This window comes from Dendrobates tinctorius, unplaced genomic scaffold (assembly GCF_039654945.1).
Source record: "Dendrobates tinctorius isolate UK_male_01 unplaced genomic scaffold, ASM3965494v1 ptg000084l, whole genome shotgun sequence".
NCBI lineage: Eukaryota > Metazoa > Chordata > Amphibia > Anura > Dendrobatidae > Dendrobates > Dendrobates tinctorius.
Window position 1 is genome coordinate 28,365,834 of NW_027361752.1, and position 24,191 is coordinate 28,390,024.

At 41.4% G+C, this 24,191-nt stretch overlaps 1 protein-coding gene across 7 annotated transcripts in view; it reads left to right on the forward strand.

Annotated features, from left to right (window-relative positions):
- Nucleotides 1-24,191, forward strand: part of NCAM2 (neural cell adhesion molecule 2) — a 588,464-nt gene that overhangs the window by 458,760 nt on the left and 105,513 nt on the right. For all 7 annotated transcript variants that reach the window (XR_012233936.1, XM_073584499.1, XM_073584500.1 and 4 more), the window contains one exon: nt 3,239-3,360. Coding sequence is in view for 6 of the 7 variants with exons in the window: in XM_073584499.1 (XP_073440600.1) it covers nt 3,239-3,360 (122 nt within the window). In the remaining variant the exon portion in view is untranslated. The remainder of the gene's footprint in view (nt 1-3,238; nt 3,361-24,191) is intronic.

Below are 24,191 nucleotides of genomic sequence, written 5' to 3' on the forward strand. Positions count from 1 at the left end.
ATGGAAGAGAAATGTCTCAAAATCTGAGAAAGAAAATAATTTATTTAAACATCAGGAAAGCTTTAATTATCAGCCACAAAACTGCAGCAAAACTGATACAAAAACCTAACAAAGATGGAACAGCAACCATCTCACAAAGAAGTTCAGGACGACCACAGAAGGTAACACCTAAACAGGAATATCGTCTGATAAGAAAAGTTGAAGAATATCCACATGTAAGTTCACTGCAGTTGTGAGAGCTAAAAAAAAGTAGAAAGCCAACCTGGGGTGAATGTTTCCCATGACACAACATAACGTACACTGCAGAAGAATGGCATGAATGGGTGTCGCCCATGAGGGAAGCATTTCTTAAAGCATGGGCACAAGAAAGCCCTCCTACCATTTTCTAGGGACCATGCTGAAAAAATGGGAAGACTAATAGGACTCTATACTCTGGAGTGATGAGATCAAGATAAGTGTTTTTGGAATTGATGGCTTCAAAACTATGACAGCTCAAAGGTGAGGATGGCAAAGAAAAATGCATGGTGTGTACAGTGAAACATGGTGGTGGCAGTGTCCTTATGTGGGGCTGTATAAACACTGCTGGTGTTGGGGAGCTACATTTTATTGTTGGTATCATGAATTCATATATGTACTGCTCTATATTGAAAGAGAAGATGCTTACATCACTCCATGCACTTGGTAGATGCGCACTTTTCCAACATGACAATGATCCAAAACATACATCTAAGGCCACTGTTGCATTTCTGAACAGGGTGAAAGTGATTCAGTAGCTAAGTGTCTCCTGACTTGAACCCAGTTGGAAACCTAAAGTTCTAAAAGAGGTCATTCTTGAAATATGAAAAAAATTAGATGTCACGATATGTCCCCAAATTGTTCATTCCATGCCTAGAAGACTTGGTGCTGTCGTTATAAATCCATGGAGGTCATACAAAATGCTAGATGCAGTAGTTTTTTATGTAGCATGTATTCATGTTTTCATCAATTAATTTTACTAAGGTCCCCTTTATATGTCCTTGTATCTGGTATGTGTGGCATCCATTTTTTTCCAGACGTACCAATTATAACCTATGGTGGTCTTCACATATCCATGTTTTCACATGGACCTTGTGTCTGTGCGAATCACACGGAGATATTCTGTTTTTTTTCCCGGCAGCACAGATGACAAAGGTCAATGCAAGTTTATGGGTCCGTGAAAAACCTGTACAGCACATGGATGGCATCTGTGTGCCATCACTGTGCTGTACGTGTTTAATATTGGAAAGTATAGGAGAATCTTTGTAATTTCATTCTTTCTTTATCCATACCGGATGACCAAACACTGACCAAAACTTTGATGACACTGGTACTGTTTTTTCCGATACCAGTTTATAAGGACTTGTGAAGGGGACCTAATACTGAAGATTTTGTAATGCAAGTTATATTCTAGGGCCACGGTCGCATGATCAGTATTTGGTCAGTATTTTGCATCAGTATTTGAAATCCAAAACAAGGATTGGAACAATCAGAGGAAAAGTATAATAGAAACACGTCACCACTGCAATTTTCACCCACTTCTGGTTTTGGCTTACAAATACTGATGTGAAATACTGTCCAAATACTGATAGTGTCACCATAGCCTCAACCTCACTTTCATATTATGGGTTAAAAAATGTTCTATGAAACCCAGACTTGTCAATTTTTTTTTTATAATTGTTTTTGTGATCAGTGAGATATTGATTAAAATCTTACTTTTCATGGAGGGAGTATTGATTTATGCTGAACACTGTATGTAAAGGGGGTTAAACTGGTCTCTGCCTCTATAATATCCATATATTCCATATTCTTATATGACGTATAGAAATGCCGATGAGAAGTGTTATCAAATTATCTACAGTTATTATTATGGTTTCCATAGAAAAACATTTGGGATCACATGATAAAATACATCAGACTGTGTATTAGGCTCCATGTGACAATTTTTGGCCCACATTTTATGGCTTGAAGAGCTTCTATGGGTTTTGCTTGATTTATCTCGCATAACTTTTTTCGATTGCATATCTTACTTGTGATTTATGTCAGTCAAGTAATCGTGTTTATGGACCGGATTTACTGTCTTGCCGAGCTCCAAGATTTACTATTTAGTCAAATAGTACAGAACAAAACTGTTTTGAAAGTTACATACATAGTATGCTCCAAAGTCTACAGGGAAAACTTTTCAAGCATTCCTCGAATAAGCTTCCTGTTAATTTCAGCGGAAAGCAGACATATAGCGCACATGGTGGTTTTTTTTTCTCCATTTCTTTTTCCAGAGTGGACAAAGAAACATCATGTCGATTCTTGAGGCGTGCTCGAAATAGTGCTTCAAATTTGACCACTGAAACAAAAGTAGCAAGAAAAAAAATGCCCAATGCACAAAAGTCCCATTCAAAAAAACAGCAAACAATGCACTCAAAACTTTTTAGTTTTCAGTTTTTGCATGTGAATTTATAGTTACAAAAATACATGTAAAAAACAAAACAAAACATTTTTTTTAAATGTGGATTTTGGAACTGAATCCACTTTGTAATCAGCATGATCATTTTTTATGTGAAAGTAGCCAAAATGCTTCGACCTCATGCTACATAAGCCACACAAATACACCAAGACCTTGATCTTCTCCAGTATAAAATCCAAACCTAAACCCTTCCCAGTATAAAATATTCTACAATATGGCATAAAATACTCTGACAACTTGTGACACAACAGCTAAACAAACATGTTTTTATGAACACAGCTTGTTGAAAGGAATCTGTCAGCAGGTTTTACCTATGAATTTTGAGAGCAGGACAGATATACTGATTCCAGCAATGTGTCATTTACCGGATTGCTTAGTGCAGTCTTGATAAAATCACTGTTTTCTCTGCTGTAGCAGTGCTATGAATGCAGAGTTGTGTATAGCCCCGCCCACACCCCTGATTAGCAGCTCCTGTGTACACTGCCAATTAGAGGGGGGGCAGGGTTACACAGATTATCTGGACTGCCAGACACAGGACACCTAGTCCTCTAGTGATAATCTCCGGTTGATAAAACACTAATTGTATTGAAAGTACAGCAAGCTGCTGAGCAAGTGACACATCCCTGGAATCAGGGCCTCTTCCCCTGCAATATGCTGGTATCAATTTAAATAGCCAAAAACTCACTGCTAGAAATTCTTTAATGAAGTGATCTCGTCAATAACATAGCAATATAATACCGGTTGTGTTTGTGTAATCTTCAGGTGAGCCAAGTCCTCCATCTATTCATGGACAGCCAGGTGCGGGCAAGAGCTTTAAGCTAAGCATAACAAAGCAAGATGATGGGGGCGCTCCAATCTTAAATTATGTTGTCAAATACAAAAGTGTAAGTACTTCTAATTTTTCATTTAATTTACTGGAAAAAAAAATTAAATTATAAGTCCAACATTTTTATAAATTGTTATCTTAAAAATATTAAAAGTTTGCACTCAGCCAAGGGTCTTTTTTATGGTAAGTTACTTTAAATCCTCTGTATAGCCATAAATGAAAAGAAATATCATGCCAAACAGCTGCCACTAGGGGGAGCTTAATATATACTGTTTGTACATTAAAGGGAGCCCATCACCATCATTTGATACCTCAAACTAATGACGTGGAGGTAAAGGCGGTATAATGCTGATTTAATCTATATCTAACTTGTAGAAATCATTTTTACTGTTTTAGGTAGATCCATAGTTGAAATCTTATGGAAATGAGTCACAAGTGCAGTAGGGTGGGACATTGCACTTACAGCTCTTCTGCCTCTCCCTCCATTCCCTGCCTGCTGCCATCTTCCTGTCTCTGACTAACAGGTCTCTCTGCTTTACCTAAAGCGATGTCCCACAAGCCCTGCAGGTGTAGTACAGTCCTGATGACATTGTGGATGCCGGACCATCAATCTGCACTTGCGACTCGTTCGCATAAGATTTCATTAATAGTTTTCTTGAAAACTTGTTTTATTAACATGTTTAGTTTATGGGTTAAATAATTTTAATAATTTTATATTTTGAGAGATCTGAGTTTTTCAAATTTGTAGTACTATATATATATATATATATATATATATATCTATGCTGTATATAGATATAATTTTTTTTCTGTTTTCTTTAAACAAATCTGAGAATCAGTCAGCAGGCTTTTGCTATTTAATCTGAGGGCAGCATGGGGCAGTGTCTGAGACATTGATTTCAGTGATGTATCACTTACTAGGCTGTGTTCCGTTATGTAATAAGTGTTTTATCAGCAGGAGATTATCACTGCTTACACTAGGTCTCACATGCCTGCTAGACTGACCACGCCCCCTCCTGTGATTAGCAGCTTACTGTTACTATACAGTGTACACAGAATGCTGTGGTGTGGGTGCAGTTATCCTTCTGATTTCTGCTACATGCTACATGTAAAAACTCTGATTGTGTCACAACCTATACACCCAGTAAACTAAGGCTACTTTCAGACTTGTGTAAGGAAGTGCAGCGCAGGGCCGCCGCTAAGCTCCGCCCCCGGCCGCGCCTACTCCGGTCAGCTCCTCCTCTGGGCGCATGACGCTGCATGCGACCAGCGTACCCTATATTTAGCATTGGGTACGCTGGCCTGTGCTGGTATGGTTTTGTCCTTTTTGTGCTGCGCCGACGTGCACCAAACGCACCATTTTGTATTTTTGTGCACTCGGCGCAGCACAAAAAGGGCACATGTGCCGGCAAAACCTGCGCTGCGCCTCCTAATGCAAGTGTGAACGTAGCCTAAGGCTACTTTCACACTTGCTTTGTTTTGCAGCGCGTTTTTCTGGCAAAAAAACGAATAGAAAAAACACATACAAACGCATACAAATGCTGCAGTTTTTTCAAGCATTTTTATGAGCATGCATGAAAGAAAGCAGCGTTTTTATGTGTTTGTATGCGTTTTTAGTGCGTTTTTACCGCGTTTGCATTTTTTTCCAACATTAGTTGGCCCCTCACACTAACCCAAACCATGACTTTACTAACCCTAACCCTGACCCTAACCCTAACCCTTAACCAAACCATACCCTAACCCTAACCCTAACCCTGACCCTAACCCTAACCCTTAACCAAAGCATACTAACGCTAACCCTAACCCTTAACCAAACCCTACCCAAACCCTAACCATAACCCTAAACCTTAACTAACCCTAAACCCTTAACCAAACCATACTAACCCTAACCCAAACCCTAACCCTAAACCCCCTTAACTAACCCTAACTCTAACCCAAACCCCTAAATTCCATTGTCTAACTAATGGTCAACAAAAAACGCATGCGCAAAAAAGCATACATGAGCATGCCAATGCGCACATATGCGCACCCATAGACTTATAATGGGTGTCTTGCTGTAAAAAAACACACTGTGCGCGCATGCGTTTTTTTGAGGCAAGTCGGACGCCCAAAAAATGCAGCAGGATGCATTTTGTGCGCCCGAGCGCGCACCACAAAAAAACGCATGGGCGGAAAAACGCATATAAAACGCATGTGTATGCGCACATAAGCACATCCCATGCAAAATATAGGAAAAAAAAGCATGCGTTTTTTAGCGCTAAAATACAGCGCAAAAAAACGCAAGTGTGAAACCAGCCTAAGTGATACACTGCTGGAAATAGGATCTCTTTTCCTATATTATGCTGCTTTCAGATGTGGTAGCAGAAACCTGTTGACCGATTCCTTTTAATTTTGGATTGAAAAAAATAGGGTGAATCAACTTTTTTTATTTTTTTTAATACATATTTTTTCCTTGAATTTTTATCTATATAGGGGACATAATGCCTTGTACTATGTACTTTCAATAATCTATCATTGCATTATATAGTAAAAATCACTGTCTGTTATGAAGCACAACTTGCTGTTTGGCTTTAAAAATGGTATTGAGTGATGGTAACCCATCCTGTGATTGCCATCATGGATATGTCACTTTAATGCTGGTGTCAGCAGGGATTACCTCCTGAGCACTGCTGTTAAAGGCAGGTATTGACTGTATAACACAGCTGGCAGCTGGGCTCATCTCTTGAACAGCCTCCACCAGCACCCGCTTTATGATATAGGCATAATAGAGCGGAAAGGGGTTAAACTTACCAAAAAGTTTTATACAGAAAGCAGCATCTAAGTCAATTCACTCAATTAGTGGTTTTATAGATATCTCCAATATTAGTATAATCTATTTCACTAATTCAATTGGAGCAATTTATTGAAATATACCTTTTATTATTGTCTTTTAAAAGTCCCAACATCACACAGAGTTCGATTAAAGACTTAACGCCTGACATCACTAGAGACTGTTAGTGTAGTTACTAATCAATTATTTGGTTGGCCTATATTAATATTGTTTTATGGTGCAATAAGGTATCTCAATTCTGAGATAGTTTCTTCCAAAATCAGGCTGTTGTGGAATAATGCCGCCTGTCTGTTCCTATAGCTGCTATTGTTTTTATAAGCAGGTTATATTGAGCTAATACTGATTGGTACCACTAATTTACTCTTATATGTGATGACTGAGTCCTAACACTCTCATGGGGATGAATAAACCAGGGGAGATGTTAAACCTGCACACCACAGGTTCCTTTAGGGTCCCGTTTCACATAGCGACGCATCAGCGATCCCGGGTAGGGATCGCTGGTGCGTCGCTACATGGTCGCTAGTAAGCTGCCAAACAGGCAGATCTCTTCAACAATGCACCAGCGATCCCGACAACGATGCGACCTGGTAAGGATTGCTGGTACGTTGTCTCACAGCAGCTATTCTGAACGATTCCAGCCTGCGTCCCTGAGTTCTGCGTCACCAACGAGGTCACTCGTCGGCATCAAACACAGCGATGCATGCTGGCCAGCGGAACGCCGACAATGAAAAAAATGGCCCAGGACATTCGAGCAGGATCAGCGATATCCAGCGGGGGGGGGCCGGTCACCGCTATGTGTCACATGTAGCGAGATCACAGGTGAGATCGCTGTTGCCTCACAAAATCGGTGATGCTTCAGCAATTTTGCTATGTGAGACGGGGCCTTTAGACTAGACAAATTCCTAACTTGACCTTGATTTGTCCCTACCTGACCTCCGAGGTTGGCACCCTAGAATTACGCAATGGCGTCCCCACTCAAAGTCGCCTGACCCTGAGTGTCCTTATCTGCACTCTCAATTATACACAGAGTGTAACCCAAAACAATCACAGGGGCTTAGGACGTGTTCATTGATGATCTTCTATGAGCTCCACCTCATGGCCAAGGGTCGCAGCAGATGATCAATTTTGCTACACATAGGAAGGCTGCAGCACAAGTGATCGGCTAATCGGATGATCATAGCTTCAAGACTATTGAACCAAGTGATAAGTGAAAAAAAAAGTTTTTCACAATATTTAAAAAAAATTAAAAAATATAAAAGTTCAAATCATCCCCCTTTTGTCCCATTCAAAATAAAACAGTAAAAAAAATAAAAAATGCACATATTTTATATCACTGCATTCAGAAAAGCCCGATCTATCAATATAAAAAATATAATTAATCCAATCGGTAAACGGCGTAACGAGAAAAAAAAACAAAACATTGCAATTAAATGCAATAACAGGTGATCAAAACATTGTATCTTCACCCAGATGGTATAAGTAAAAACATCAGCTCAGCCAGCAAAAAACAAGTCACCCGGTTCCAGATCCCAAAAAATGGAGACGCTATGCGTCTCGGAAAATGGTGCCATATTTTTGTACAAACTTTGGATTTTTTTTTCACCACTTAAATAAAAAAGAACCTAGACATGTTTGGTGTCTACGAGCTCGTAATGACCTGGAGAATCATAATGGCCGGTCAATTTTAGCATTTAGTGAACATGGTAAAAAAATTAAAACAAATTGTAGAATTGCACTTTATTTGCAGTTACACTGCACTTTGAATTTTTTTTCCTGTTATTCAGTGCGATATATTCAATGGTGTTGTTCAAAAGTACAGCTCGTTCCCTCACATGGCCATATTGAAGGAGAGATAAGAAAAGTTATGGCTCTGGGAAGGAGGGAAGCAAAAAACAGAAATGAGAATAGGGAAAATCCCAAGGTGGTGTAGGGGTTAAAGTATTGTTTTCTCTGAAGTCTTGTAACCGGTGTCTGATACATGCTGCCCATGGATTGTGCATCCTGTATCAGCTGTCCAGGTCCCTTTAAAGAATATAAAAAAAGCTTTCAAAGAAAAAAAAATCCCAGCACTTTAACTTTGCTGCGAATTGAGGCTGGAGTATTAGTTGCCTTCTTTTCACAGTAAGTGAATTTGATGAAATTCTAATGATACACTAGATGAGCAGGAATTCATTGTCGAGTTGTATGGTGAAACAAATAACATTAATTCTGAAATGTTTTAATTTACAATTCACTCATTTGTCAAAACGTGAAATGAATTCCGTGCTGTTCGCGCCATTTACATTTTAAATTAATTCACAGCTCCACTAAAAATGGAAATTTTACCTTTGCGCATCAAGCCGTATCTGTGCCGTGTGCACCGATAGGTGAAAGAATACAATTTAATTTAAATTGATTCACAAATATTTGCATTTGCCAGAAAAACGACAATTGGGGAAAAAAAATCCACAACGGCAAAGTTTTGGTGTATTTTTGTTTTTTTTAGTATCTAAATGTTTTTGACATCTGTGCTTTTTGGAAATTGATATTTGTCTATTTCTTTAGATTTTAGTTTAGATACATTTTTTTAGATATATATTTTCTGTTGCTTGAACAGATGCAAAATTGGGCAGAGTTGTAAATAAAAAAAAAGGTTGAAAAGGTGCATATAATGGTAGCAGCTATCAAATAACCAAGCGACATAGTTTGCAAAAATATATAAAATTGCCCCCATCTACCGTGCACCATTTATAATACTCGAGTTTTACAATTTTTCAGAGAGGCCACTAGATCCCGCCGAGCATCAGGGCTGGGTTTAAACTTTTACCACTGCATTATCTGTACCTTCTCGCCAAAAATAGTCAAACTCTAAAATACAAGACACTAGTATATAGTATGCATAAATAATATACTGAAGGAGAAAACTACTGTTATAGGGGTTGTCTGCAACTTTGCTTATTTTTTTGCTATGAGTCTAAAAGCTTATAGGCTGTAATGTGCTACCTGCCTGACGCCGATCTCTGGCAGCTCAGAGTGATCACTGACCGCTCCAGCCAGCGATTCTGCTGCTCATGTCGAGGGCAGCTTCTTCTTTTCCTCTCTGCTCTGTTGACGGGGCATCATTTCCATACTCCAGCCCTTCCCCCCGTGGTGGCCATGGAGCAGGAAAATGACTCTACTCATCACGGAAGCGGGACAGTTGAGAAGAATTGTTGAGTTAAAAAATTGTGTGGCTGCATTATTACTGGATGTGGGAAATTATTACACCATGGCAGCCAGGATAGGGGACATAATTACAGCATAGCGGCCAGGATGGGCGAGGATATTACAGGATGCATGACATTATTAGAGTCAGTTACAATATCACATAAGGCCAGGATGAGGGGCATTATTACATCATGGTGGCCAGGATGGGGGACATTATCACAGGAAGGAGCCAGAACGGTGGACCTTATTACAAGATGAAGGCTAGTACAGGGGACATTATTACAGCATGGGGGTCAGAACAGGAACATCTAATATATAAAGCTCAATGTGTGTGTGTGTATGTCCGGGATTGGCATCTGCACTGTCGCAGCTACAGCCACAACATTTTGCACAGTCACACATCTGGACCCTGAGAGCGTCATAGGCTATGTTGTGAGGCAAAATTTTAACCCCGCGCGTTCCAATTCACCAAACAATTTTGCCTATTATTCTTATCATTTCTATGGTGTTATCGTCCTTCTGTAAAGCTGGAAATAACACAATTTATTACCGTGCCAACACAGGCCACACTCTGACACAGACTGCAGGGGGAGCCCAGTATCACACAGGATAGGATTAGATACACGGTTCAACAGTCAGTATCACACAGGATAGGATTAGATACACAGCTCAGCAGTCAGTATCACACAGGATAGGATTAGATACACAGCTCAGCAGTCAGTATCACACAGGAGAGGATTAGACACATGGCTCAGCAGACAGTATCACACAGGATAGGATTAGATACACAGCTCAGCACACAGTATCACACAGAATAGTATTAGATAGACTGCTCAGCAGACAGTATCACACAGAATAGGATTAGATGCACTGCTCAGCAGTCAGTATCACACAGGATAGGATTAGATACACGGCTGTGCAGTCAGTAACACACATCATAGGATTAGGTACACAGCTCAGCAGAAAGTATCACACAGGAGAGGATTAGGTACACAGCTCAGCAGACATTATCACACAGGAGAGGGATAGATACACAGCTCAGAAACAGGATGTGCCAAAGGAGAGGACATTTTCATTCCAAGAATTCCACTCATTCCATTTGATTTGTTTTTTGATTTTAAACGCCTCCAGTTTCCAGTTCAAACAGAATAGGATTAGATACATGGGTCAACAGTCAGTATCACACAGGATAGGATTAGATACACAGCTGAGCAGTCAGTAACACACATGATAGGATTAGGTACATGGCTCAGCAGTCAGTATCACACAGGATAGGATTAGATACACAGCTGAGCAGTCAGTATCACACAGGACAGTGTTAGATACACGGCTCAGCAGACGGTATCACACAGGATAGGATTAGATACACTGCTCAGCAGTCAGTATCACACACGATAGGATTAGATACACAGCTCAGCAGACAGTAACACACGATAGGATTAGATACACAGCTCAGCAGATAGTATCACACAGGAGAGGATTAGGTACACAGCTCAGCAGACATTATCACACAGGATAGGGTTAGATACACATCTCAGAAACAGGATGTGCCAAAGGAGAGGACATTTTCATTCCAAGAATTCCACTCATTCCATCAGATTTGTTTTTTGATTTTAAACGCCTCCAGTTTCCAGTTCAACTGCTGTTTGCAATGTCCATTAACAATGCTCAGGGACAGTCCTTAAAAGTAGTAGAGGTCGATTTGCAATCTCCATGCTTTTCTCATTGTCAAATTTACGTGGTCTGTTCAAGAGTTGGAACTGCCAAAAATCTGTTCATCTTTGCACCGAAAGGAAAAACCAAAAAATGTTTATCAAAAGGCTCTTGAATGAGTTGAAAATAAAATACTATCAATACTTGGATAATCGTTTAGTTAATTTGTGTTGCAAATCTGTAGTGTCGAATATATGATGTGAAATGTTTATATGTGCAATATAATCATTATAATTTGCTATAACTAACCACAGTTGGTTACTATGCCCAGGCAACACCGGACTCTTCAGCTAGTTATTAATAAAAGGGAACATTGTATCTGGATGTAGGCCAGGATGGAAGACCTTATTACAGCATGGTGATCAAGACGGGGGACATTATTATAGAATGAGTTACATTATCAAAGGATAGGGGACTTTGTTACTGGATGGGGACATTATTACAGGATAGGGGACATTATCACAGGATAGGGGATATTGTTACTGGATGGGGACATTATTACAGTTCAGGGGATATTTTTACAGGACAGGAGACATTACAGGATGGGTGACATTATTACACAATCAGTTAGATTATCATAGGATGAGGGCCAGGATGATGGGCATTGTTACAGCATGGCAACCAGGATGGGGGACATTATTGCGGGATAGTGAACATTATCACAAAATTGGTGACAATAATAAAGGATGTTGGCCAGGACTGGGAACATTATTACTGGATTGGGGATATTATCAAAGAATGGGGCCAGGACTGGGGACATTATCGCATTAATGGGCCAAGATGGCAGTAATAATTACTGGTTCGGGGCTAGGATGTGGAATATTATTAAGAAAAGGGGCCAGATTAGGGATATTATTACAGAAAGTGGGCCAGGATGGGGATATTATTACAGATTGGTGGCCAGGATGGGGATATTATTACAGGACGGGGGTAAGATCAGAGAATAATAAAAAGGGGCCATCGCACCAACTTGCTAACGGAGCCCAGGTCCAAATTTTGCATTGGGATTCATAGAACTCTAGTTATGCCACTAATCATAGAGCTGATCATCCTGTAGATAATTGGAGGTACAGATAGAATAACCTTTAAACTTAACGACAACTCAGAAACAGGCAGTTTGTTCTGTGCTTTCTTTGTGCAGATCTTGCAGTGACAGTAACATTAGGAGGGTGGATTAAGTCCTTCTTTTGTCTGATACTGCTGTTTGTCACATCAAACTGAGAATACATTGAGACTGAGCTATAAATCAACAGAAGTTTCCAGGCTGCAAGATGGATTTGTCTTTTTTCGCGGAAATGAATATATTGCTCTTCCGCGGGTGGGAAAACAATTTTCCTGTGAAATCTTAACGGCTTCTGTTTGATGCCCAGGAAACCTTAGATTGAATATTCTAGCATCTCGAACACTCGATGTGACTCACAAATTGCAGACCTGTACAATACAGTGGTCAGTGGTGTCCTCTCACTAAACCGAAAAATACAGGATTAACATGAAGGATTACATCTGATTATTGTATTTTTAGGATTATAACAGTTTTGTGATGATGTTGCTCCAAAAAGGGTGGGAAAATCTCACTGTTTCATTCAGTCCCTTGTCACGATCTACAATTTTCGGCACAGCTACTGCACGTTTTTGCAATTTTTGTAAACTTTAGCCATTTAAGATACACTTAGCTCTTTAGCGTGCAAGCTTTTCTGAGACCTGAGGCACGTAGTATATAGTAGTGCCCCCTTTACTGCTACAGATGCAGAAATACAGCTCCATACAATTTCTACAGGTTTTATAGATCTGACATACAAACATGTCCATTGTTTCTTATATCGGAGGGAGAATCAAGTGGGGCGGATTAATTTATCTAAGACACCCCTTATGTATTAATACTTCTAATAACATTGTATAGTGTAATAAATGGTTACAGATAAGAAAGACCCTTCGCTATCCCCTCAAATATAGCTTAATACTCCCTCTACTTTCCTCCTACTCCTAACTATTGTGTACTATTGTTTCATCAAAATGTTAATGTTACTGAATATTACAAAATGCAGAACATAAAAAAATACAGATATAACCAATCTTGCCTTTCCACAAATTTTGATAATGACTCACAAATTCAATACAATATGTCTACATATGAGCAAAACCATTAAAGGGAATCTGTCACCCTTTTTTTGCCCTATCAGCTGCTGGCACCGCCATCAGGGGCTTATCTACAGCATTCTGTAATGCTGTAGTTAAGCCCCCGATGTAACCTGAAAGATAAGAAAAACAAGTTAGATCATACGCACCGGAGGGGGTGGTCCGGTCCGATGGGTGTCGCGGTCCAGTCCGACACCTCTGATCTTCATACGATGCCGTCCTATTCTTCCCTTCCTGTAGTAGCTCCGGTGCAGGCACACTGCTCTGCCCTGTTGAGGGCAGAGCAGAATATTGCAGTGCGCAGGCGGCGGGAGAGGTCAGAGAGGTCCGGCGCCTGCGCACTGCAGTATTCTGCTCTGACCTCAACAGGGCAAAGCAGTGCACCTGCGCCAGAGCCACTACAGGAAGGGAAGAAGAGGACAGCATCGTATGAAAATGGGAGGCGTCGGACCGAATCTTTCAGGTTACATCGGGGGGTTATCGTCAGCATTACAGAATGCTGAAGAATACAGAAGATTTCATCCATTTTAAGTTTATGCTTAGAACATACAACACTGCCCTTCACCTCTCCAAACAAACCTATTTCAACACCCTCATCATCTCACTGTCCAATAACCCAAAACGTCTCTTTGACACTTTTCATTCTCTACTCAATCCAAGAGTACAGGCCCCAACCACGGAGCTCCGAGCTGACGATCTGGCCAATTACTTCAAAGAAAAAATTGACCAGATCCGACAGGAAATTATCTCCAAATCCCCTCATACCATGCACTGTCCTCCCTCCCCCACTGCATCTAACTCACTCTCTGATTTTGAACCAGTCACAGAAGAAGAAGTAAGCAGGCTTCTTGCATCTTCTCGCCCAACTACTTGCACCAGTGACCCATTTCCGTCACATCTCCTCCAGTCCCTTTCCCCTGCTGTCACCCCTCACCTAACTAAAATATTTAACCTCTCTCTCTCTTCTGGTATTTTTCCCTCCTCATTTAAGCATGCCATCATACATCCACTACTTAAAAAACCATCCCTCGACCAAAACTGTGCCGCTAACTATAGACCTGTCTCTAATCTTCCCTTCATCTCTAAACTCCTGGAACGCCTGGTCCACTCCCGTCTTATCCGCTATCTCTCAGAAAACTCTGTTCTCGACCCTCTCCAATCCGGTTTCCGCTCTTTACACTCCACTGAAACTGCCCTCACTAAAGTCTCTAATGATCTGCTAACAGCTAAATCAAATGGTCATTACTCCATGCTAATTCTCTTGGATCTCTCTGCAGCATTCGACACTGTGGATCATCAGCTCCTCCTCACTATGCTCCATTCCATTGGCCTCAAGGACACCGTTCTCTCCTGGTTCTCCTCCTATCTCTCCGACCGCTCCTTTACTGTTTCTTTTGCCGGTTCCTCCTCCTCTCACCTTCCCCTTACTGTTGGGGTTCCTCAAGGATCGGTTCTAGGCCCCCTCCTCTTCTCCTTGTACACTGCCCCTATTGGTCAAACAATCAGTAGATTTGGTTTCCAGTACCATCTCTATGCTGATGACACCCAATTATACGCTTCTTCTCCTGACATCACGCCAGCCTTTCTAGAAAACACTGGCGATTGTCTAAACGCTGTGTCTAATATCATGTCCTCACTATATCTGAAATTGAACCTGTCAAAGACTGAACTCCTTATGTTTCCTCCCGCTACTAATGTACCTACACCCGACATTGCCATTTCCGTGTGTGGTTCCACTATTACTCCCCAGCAACATGCCCGCTGTCTTGGGGTCATACTTGATTCCGAGCTTTCCTTTGCCCCCCACATTCGATCACTGGCTCGCTCTTGTCATCTGCACCTCAAAAACATTTCTAGAATTCGACCTTTTCTTACTTTTGACTCTGCAAAAACTCTTACTGTTTCTCTTATTCATTCTTGTCTCGACTATTGTAACTCTCTTCTAATCGGTCTCCCTCTTACCAAACTCTCCCCTCTCCAATCTGTCTTGAATGCTGCAGCCAGGATCATATTCCTCACCAATCGTTACATCGATGCCTCTACCTTGTGCCAGTCATTACACTGGCTACCCATCCACTCCAGAATTCAGTATAAACTTATTACCCTCACCCACAAAGCCCTCCATGGCTCAGCACCACCCTACATCTCCTCCCTTGTTTCAGTATACCACCCTACCCGCGCCCTCCGTTCTGCTGATGACCTGAGGTTAGTATCCTCAATAGTCAGAACCTCCCACTCCCGTCTCCAAGACTTTACACGTGCAGCGCCAATTCTTTGGAATGCACTTCCCAGGTCAATACGATTAGTCCCCAATCCCCACAATTTTAAGCGTGTCCTGAAAACGCATTTATTCAGACTGGCCTATCACCTCAACACATTAACCTAACCTATCCCTGTGTGGCAGAGCCAAAAGTTTTACCATAACCAGGTTCCCAGCATCATGTTCCCACATGCTTTATGCATCCATTAGCCCTCTCTGTCTGTACTGTTACACACTTAACATTATGGCTGGTCCATACAATCAGGGCAACTGTTACCACCCACCTTTCGTGTCTACCTCTTTCCTCATAGACTGTAAGCTTGCGAGCAGGGCCCTCACTACTCTTGTTATTTGTTATAATCTACTGTATGTGATTATTGTTATGCTGTAATGTCTATTGTCTATACAAATCCCCTCTGAAATGTAAAGTGCTGCGGAATATGTCAGCGCTATAAAAATAAAATTTATTATTATTATTATTAATGCTGTAGATAAGCCCGTGATGTCAATGCCGGCAGCTGGTAGGGCAAAAAAGGGTGACAGATTCCCTTTAACAGGCTGTAATTCACATTACAACCACTGGGTGGCAACACATAGACACATATATCATAAACAACTCCAGACAGAATTCTACAAAATCATGTTGTTTTTTGTTTTGGACATTGCTGATCATATCATGCTATTTATCTTGGGAAAAATCTATGCTATATGGTTTAGATGTTGGTTTCAAAAGAAATTTGTACTTACTATCAATTGTTGAAACCAACTGCAGTTTATGATGCTTTGTAGCCCTTACTGATCTTGTTTAATCTTTTGAAGCCTACTTCTTTATTACTTAAGTGTAGATTACCTGCATTTGTTGTTAGCAATGGTATTCACAGACATAGACCAATAGAAAGTTGAAAATAGGTTTTATTATCCACTGAGAGATCCACAAGATGCAGTACATCTTTCGCAAATTCATTGTGATGTTTAGTGTTACCTTGAAAGTTATGATTCATACGATAAATAATTTCTTTAGTGGGAATATCTGTGTTTCTGACTTATCAGATAATAAAATTCAGGCTGCCTACAGCCTCCACTAGGGGGAGCTCAATGCACATGAATTTATGTAGATTAGCGCTAAATGGAAGCTGTCCGATTCCTATGCAGTGAGCTCCTCCTATGGCAGCTGTGGGTAGCCGCTCTACCGGTGTTACAGTATCCATGTAAAATATTTTTTTCTGGGTCCATTTTTTAATTTAACAGTTATTAAGTTTAAAAATGTAATGCAATATGATAGGTTACATGCCTAACAGCAGTTTATAACTATATCATTTATATTCTGTTTAATTCAGCTTTAAAATGGAAATAAATATATATAACTTAATTATAAAGTTAATAAATATGTTAATGCTTACTATATATTTATGCTGCCCATTATAAAGCAATATATCTATTATTTAAGGACTGGTTCACTTTTTGGGGACTTTTTTCTTAAATGCATATTTTAGGCAAACAAATTACATTTGTTATTAGTAATCATTAAAAACAAAATTGCCGTTTGTTTTCTATAGCCTCTGTGTTGCTTTGCCTGTTGCTGGCTACAGAGCAAGTTAAGGCTAATTTCACATTAGCGTTTTTTTGCCCAGTGCATCGTGCGCAATAGAAATGCATGCAAAAAACGCATCATGCGTTTTTGGATGTGTTTGTGTTTTTTGTTATGCGCATCGTTCTCTAGGGGTTAAAACCAGTGTCTACACATTTTTACGCCAAAAGCGCATGCGCATGAAAATGCAGATGAACGCATGTCCATGCACATGCCAGTGTGCGCATGTGGTTTTATTACGCCTTTCGGCGGACCCAAAAATGCAACAGGTTGCGTCTGGCGCACCTAGGCTCATACCTTGAAAAAACACTTGTGCATGAAAACGCATAAAAACGCGTGCAAACACAAGACCATTTGCATGCCATGTTAAACATAGGTACGCATGACGCATGCGCTTGGACGCGCATGATGCGCTGCGCAAAAAAACGCTAATGTGAAACCAGCCTAGCTGAGAAGCCATCAGAGAGCTGATTCTGTCAGCACAGTGGGAGACAATCAAACTCCTCATTCTGACATGTTTTTTTTTTATTTTTGACCACAAGCCACATCAAGGTTGAATGTGCAGAGGAGCAAAATGCCTTTAAAAGGCAAACCACGCAACAATTTTAATAAACTCAATGACAATTTTTTTTAGCTCAAAAAGCATACAATAAAAAACAACCACTTTAACGATATATAATGATTATTATTTTAATTTGCGGATGTTTTTCCCTTGGTATTTGCCAGTAATATAGTTAATATTTATATATTCAGACACAGCGGTTTGTCTTGATAAATAGCAGATATGACAGTGCTCTGTATATTGACTGGAGCAGTAACCAGAGAGCAGCTTCTTGTCATATCGAATAGAAACAACATAAATAATTCTGTCCGTTTTTCTAAATATATAGCTGAGAGGAGCAGGGTGATGTCAGAAAAATAAGGTGATTAGAAAGACCCACTGTATCGTAATGGAGCGGATCCTACTGTGCAGATCATTATTCTGCAGCAGAGGTAGTATAGTTTGTTTTCTGTTTAGCAGTAATATTGGTATTGTTATTTTTACTTGTTTTGTTTAGATTTAAAACCAAAGATAAAAAACACAACATATACCCGACTATAAGTAAGAAAATAGTAATGATAAATTTATATAACATAAGGTACCTGATAAACACTGTTTTGGATCAAAAATTGCATAAAATCCATCTTACCAGCGCCAAGGTGACCCCATTGGGATGGTCCTAACCTTCAGAATTAAAACCTTATTGTCAATAATGACGCCAAAGTGACTAAGGGCCAAGTAGAACCGGAAAAACAGCTATATAAATGTAACGCCCAGCTCAAAAAAGGGAGGCTACACCATTGAGTGGAAGAACCTAAAGCAAAACCGAAAGAAATATAAGTTGTTATAAATGCAATTTGTAGGAGCATGTTCACATTGGCCTAAGATAAAGACAAAATGAACATATACCCTTGTACTGTATAAGTAAGTAAAAACAAATAGTGCATATGAATAACGTTGGATACTTAGTAAGCACCATTTTTTAATTACAAAAAAGCAGAAAAGCCATCCCACCAGCGACAAGGTGAACCAAAATTTAAGATGGTCTTAACCTCTAATATTAAAACCTTACCATGTGTCAAAAATGACCTCAATGTTAATAAAAGCCGAGCAGGACCGGTCCCAACTATGGACACCTAGAGGTCACATTGAGGTCATTTTTGACACCTGGTAAGGTTTTAATACCGGAGGTTAGGACCATCCTGACAGGGTGCATCTTGGCGCCGGTAGCATGACTTTTACACTTTTTTTTCATCATTTTAAAATATTTTTGGTGATTTTACACGAAAGGGAACTCTGTGTAGCTGATCTAAATCCCTGTTTACATTTTTATTTTATGTATTTTTTAATTCTAAAATGTAAATATAGACTCGTTATCTTGTTGCAAATGGCACTGAAATGACTATTAAAATAGCATTCAAATACTGCACCAAAATGGTATGATGTAGACTCAGCCTACCGCCGTATATGTAAATTCTGAAACATTAGTAACATAATATTCTTAGACTTCTTCTTTGGTCTCGTTAACACAACGCAGTGTTTGATGTGCTTCTTTTTTTAGCCAAAAGGGGATTAGATCCAGAGTATAAATCCTTCTTTTCTTCTTCTTCTCTCTTTGGGATCCATCATGGCTTTGACTATTCTTGTGCAGATTGTGTTGTATTGTGAAGTAGAAAATCCTATTCAATTACAATTTACTTTGTGGAGCAGCAGACAGATGAAGAATCTTAATGAATGGAAATGTATGATCATCCATATTCCCGTTTTCGGCACACACATGCTTTTGGTCTCACATTTTCTTGGACATTTTTTTTCTTTTGAATTTAGATAGAGGAAAAACTACAAACTTCATAGAGCACATAGAGGAAATCTTCAGGAGTGCACAGACCCCGACAAGCATCCAATTACTGTCCCAAGAGGTGTATGATGATGAGACACAGTTGACAGCAAGGGGTGTAGTTATGTCACCAAGTCAGGAGGAGGAAGTGGAAGATGAGGTAGTGGACAATGAAGTCGCTGATCCAACTTGGGAAGGTGACAGGCAAAGCAAGGACAGCAGCACACAAAGGGATGAATCATGCACCACAAGATGCAGGAAGAGGCAGTGGGGTGGCCAGAGACACAAGGCGGGCAACTGTTCCCCAGAGCACCAACACGGGTGAAGTTACCAAGCCAAGGTTTAAGTGATCCCGAGTCTGACGCTTTTTAATGACAGTCCTGTTAATCCAAAAAAAGCCATTTGCAACATCAGTCATACCAGCATCAGAAGGGACAGCACTACTACCAGACTGACCACCATCAGCATGCTCAGGCACATTAAAGCAAAGCACCTTACTACTTGGGCCGAACGCCAGGGTCCAGGAATAGCGTCAGCGAATGATACCACTGCCTTTTCCCCTGTTCTACATATACGTGAATCCACTGTCCATGACGTAGGTGAAGATGCCCAATTGCAACTACTGTCAGCAACCATATCCACGTCCTTGTCCCAACCACGTTCATCTTCAGTTGCCCCTGCCCCGGTCCTTGGAACGCAAGCACAAATATGCAGCCACCCACAGGCTACAATGCTAAATGGCCAAATTTCCAAACTGCTTGCCCTGGAAATGTTGTAGTTTAGGATTATGGAGATGGAACCTTTCCGTAACCTCATGGCGGTGACTGTCCCTTGGTACTCAATCTCCTGCTGCCACTCTTTCAGCCATTGTGCCATCCCCTCAAGCACGTGTCCCATAACATCAGCCCTGCCCTGACGAACTGGGAAGGTCCACTTAACCATGAACACCTGGACAAGTGCTTGTGGCCAGGGATGCTACATTTCCCTGATGGCACACTGGGTGAACACTGTGGAAGCCGGGACACAGTCAGTGCCTGGTACATAATACGTGCTAACGACACTGAGGATTGTGGGACCTGGTTCAATCAGGGTTGCCCCCACCTTCTACAACAGTTCATGCACCTCCTTCTCCTCACCCTTTATCTCACAAACATCAATATCAGTCGCAAGCTGGAACCACTGCAGCACTGCCTTGGCCGAGTGGCAACAAGCACTGCTGCAGCTAATCTGTTAGGTGTCTAACAGACCAAACTGATCTGTGGCTCTTGGCCTTGAACCTACAACCAGGCATGGTCATGTGTGACAATAGCCATAACCAGGTGGAAGCTCTGAAGCTTAGCAAACTAGCACATGTACCATGCCTGGCCCATGTGCTCAACTTACTGCTTCTGTGGTTTCTCAAAACCTACCCAGATCTGCCTGAGCTACTTGTGGAAGTAGGCCACGTGTGTGCCCATTTCTGAAAATTAGCAGTGGTGCAGCAGCGTTTGCAAATTCCAGCTCACCGACTGGTGTGCGACATCACCATGCATTGGAACTCAATGTTACATATGTTGACAAAGCTTTGTGAACGGCAGAAGGCAGTAGTTGAATACAGGCTACACCATGCATGTCTGTATTCCGTCAGCCTCTGCACATAAGAGCTGATGAGTGGGCATGGATGTCTGAAATCTGTGCGGTTATCCAAAACTTTGTTGATTCGACCAAGATGGTGAGCAAAGATGATACCATCATCAGCATCACCATCCTGCTTCTCTGTCTACAGAAACACTCTCTGCTCATAATTAATGAGGAGGCTTTACAGGTGGTTCAAGTTGATATAGTGTAAGAAGCAAAACTGGTTGATAATACACAGCCCAGCCTCATCTCATCTTCTCAACGCGCATTGAGTGATGATGAGAAGAAGGAGGGGCAACAGGAGCTTGTTGCCTGCACCTAAGGCGTAGTACCTACACCAGCTTTATCTCATCTGTTCAGCATGGTAAGACAACATGGATAGTCATCCTCTTGGTGGGCACAGGGAAGTCTTGGCTGTTAGCATTCTGGCACACATGGCTGATTTTATTTTCTGCTGCCTTTCCCATGACCCTCACATTGTATACATTTTGGCCAACACTAATTAGTGGTTGGTAATCCTTCTAGAATAATTTTACATCTCTCCTTCCCGTGGCGGAGAAGACTAATAAAATGCTTCAGTACCACAAGGCCCTAGTTGAACAATTATTAAAAAAAATTCCCATCTGAGGTCAAAGTTCCTTGGACATCCAAGGAGTGGAGACTAGGGAGACACATACCAGATGCAAGAAAACAAGGGAACACAAAGGACTTGGACAGTTTTCTCAGACCCTCCCATCACCAAGTCCTTGATGTGTGGGGTAATCTGTCAAGGAGGGAGAAGTTTGGAAGATGCTGAAGGAGTACATTGCTGACCCTACCAGCATCCTCCATGATTCCTCAGTGCATTACAACTATTGGGGATCCAAGCTAGGCACATGACATGAACTGTCTCTACACCTTGGAGGTCCTTGCCTGCCCTGCCGCTAGCATTTTGTAAGGGTGGGTTGTTAGTGCCACCAGAGTATTATAAATAATGGATAGGCGCATCCGCCTATCAACTGAAAATGCTGACAGGCTGACTCTTATGAAAATGAACAAAATGAACAAGGGCTGGATTGTTCCAGACTTCTGTATTCCAGCAGATGACAATAGCAGAATGTAAACTGTTTTTTTTTCTGGTCTCTTCCAATGCACTAGAGTTGAGCGAAACGGGTCGGTCAAATTCATAAGTCGCCGACTTTCGCTAAAGTCGGGTTTCATGTAACGAAAACCGACCATAGCGTGAGGTCGTCGACCAGAGCGCCAAAGTCCCGTTTCAAATGATGCTTCCAGTGCCCTTTTTCAGCCAATGATGGAGGACGCACACTGTGGGCAACACGATGACATGGGCATCGGTCACCACCATCTTTGAGAAGGGCATGCAAGTGATTGGCTTGCTTTGTGTGGCGTCACAGGGGCTATAAAATGGGGTGCACGCCAACCGCCATCTTACTTCTACCAATATTAGCATTAGGGAGAGGTTGCAGCTGCTGATTCTGAATAAGGGAGAGCGTTAGGCAGGGAAGAAGAACAAAAAACCTGCTTCTGCTGTTAGCGATTTCCACTGTACAACACAACAGTTTGTGTGCAGTGACAGGGGAGGATATATTTTTTGTGCATCAGCTCTGTTGGTTATTAGGCTGCCTTATGAGGCTCCCTGATAGCTGCATTGCTGTTTGCACACTGCTGTGCAAACTGCTTTTTTAAAAGCAAAAATACTTTTCTTCCTCTTTTCTGCACAGTTACCAAGGGTTCATTTTTCCACCCTTTTGTGTGTGCACTGTGCAGCAGTCCTGCTTATTAGGCTGCCTGCTGCCATACTTGGACTGAGAGCATCATTGTCAGCCTCCTAAAATCTCTAGGGAGCTTCCAATTCTCCCCAATACTATATACACACCTTGTACTTTGTCATACACCAGCCAATTTCAGCCTGTTAAATTGAGGTGTAATCTATAGTGGGCCTGAGATAATAGTTCAGCCTCCTAAAATCTCTAGGGAGCTTCCAATTCTCCCCAATGCTATTTACACACCTTGTACTTTGTCATACACCAGCCAATTTCAGCCTGTTAAATTGAGGTGTAATCTATAGTGGGCCTGAGATAATATTTCAGCCTCCTAAAATCTCTAGGGAGCTTCCAATTCTCCCCAATACTATATACACACCTTGTACTTTGTCATACACCAGCCAATTTCAGCCTGTTAAATTGAGGTATAATCTATAGTGGGCCTGAGATAATAGTTCAGCCTCCTAAAATCTCTAGGGAGATTCAATTTCTCCCCAATACTATATACACCTTGTACCTTGTTTTACAGTACCATATAGCTGGTGGTATGTTGGGTACATTTTTCCAACAATGAGGAAGTATTGTGGAAGAGGCCGTGGAAGTGGGCGGGGGTTGCCAGCTGGTTCTGATGGTGGTGGGGGTGGTGGTGAATCTGCTGGTAGTGGCAAAAGCACAATAGCACCTAAGGCAGGAGGTGTTGAGCCTGCATCATGGTCTGGCTCCAGAATGCCTGGAAGGCTACCTTTTCTCGGAGTAGGTTAACCGCTTTTAAAGCCGGAGCATCAGGAACTGGTTTTGGCTTACATTGCCGAAACAGACTCCAGCAAATATGCCCTCCTCTTCTGAAGTTTCAAAAAATGCAAGCACTGAGTCGTCAAGTGCTGGCTCCTGGTCAGGAAGAACCCCTTTCTTTGTGTCCTTCACCCCCACCAAAAGTGAATGATGCAGCAGGTCACACTTCACATTAGTCCATGTACCTCTTTCCCACATACCATGCCTGGGTTATCAAGTCAAATCATGAATTCCCCAGTCCAAGATGAATCTGACATCGAGTGTGGGTGGCCAGCCAGGGCAGTGGGGTTAATCGGTACTGGGCCGGTGTCTCAGAGGGATGTGTCACAGTGGTGGTGACCTGTTATGATGAGTCACCGAAGGAGGAAAAAACAAAATACTAGCTAAGTCCAGAAAAACCAGAGAGGATGGCAGCTATCGGATTGCAGACCCCTGAACCTATCCACAACAACTAGCAGTAGCCGTGGGGGGTTCCTACGGTGCCCTAGACCCCTCGATCACAGCCGGAGAACTACATAGCCTAAAGACAGAAAGGGGAAAACTAAACTGCCCCAGAGCAGACCCCAAAGCAATAGGCAGCCCCCAACATATAATGATGGTGAAGCAAGATGAAAACACTAACACAG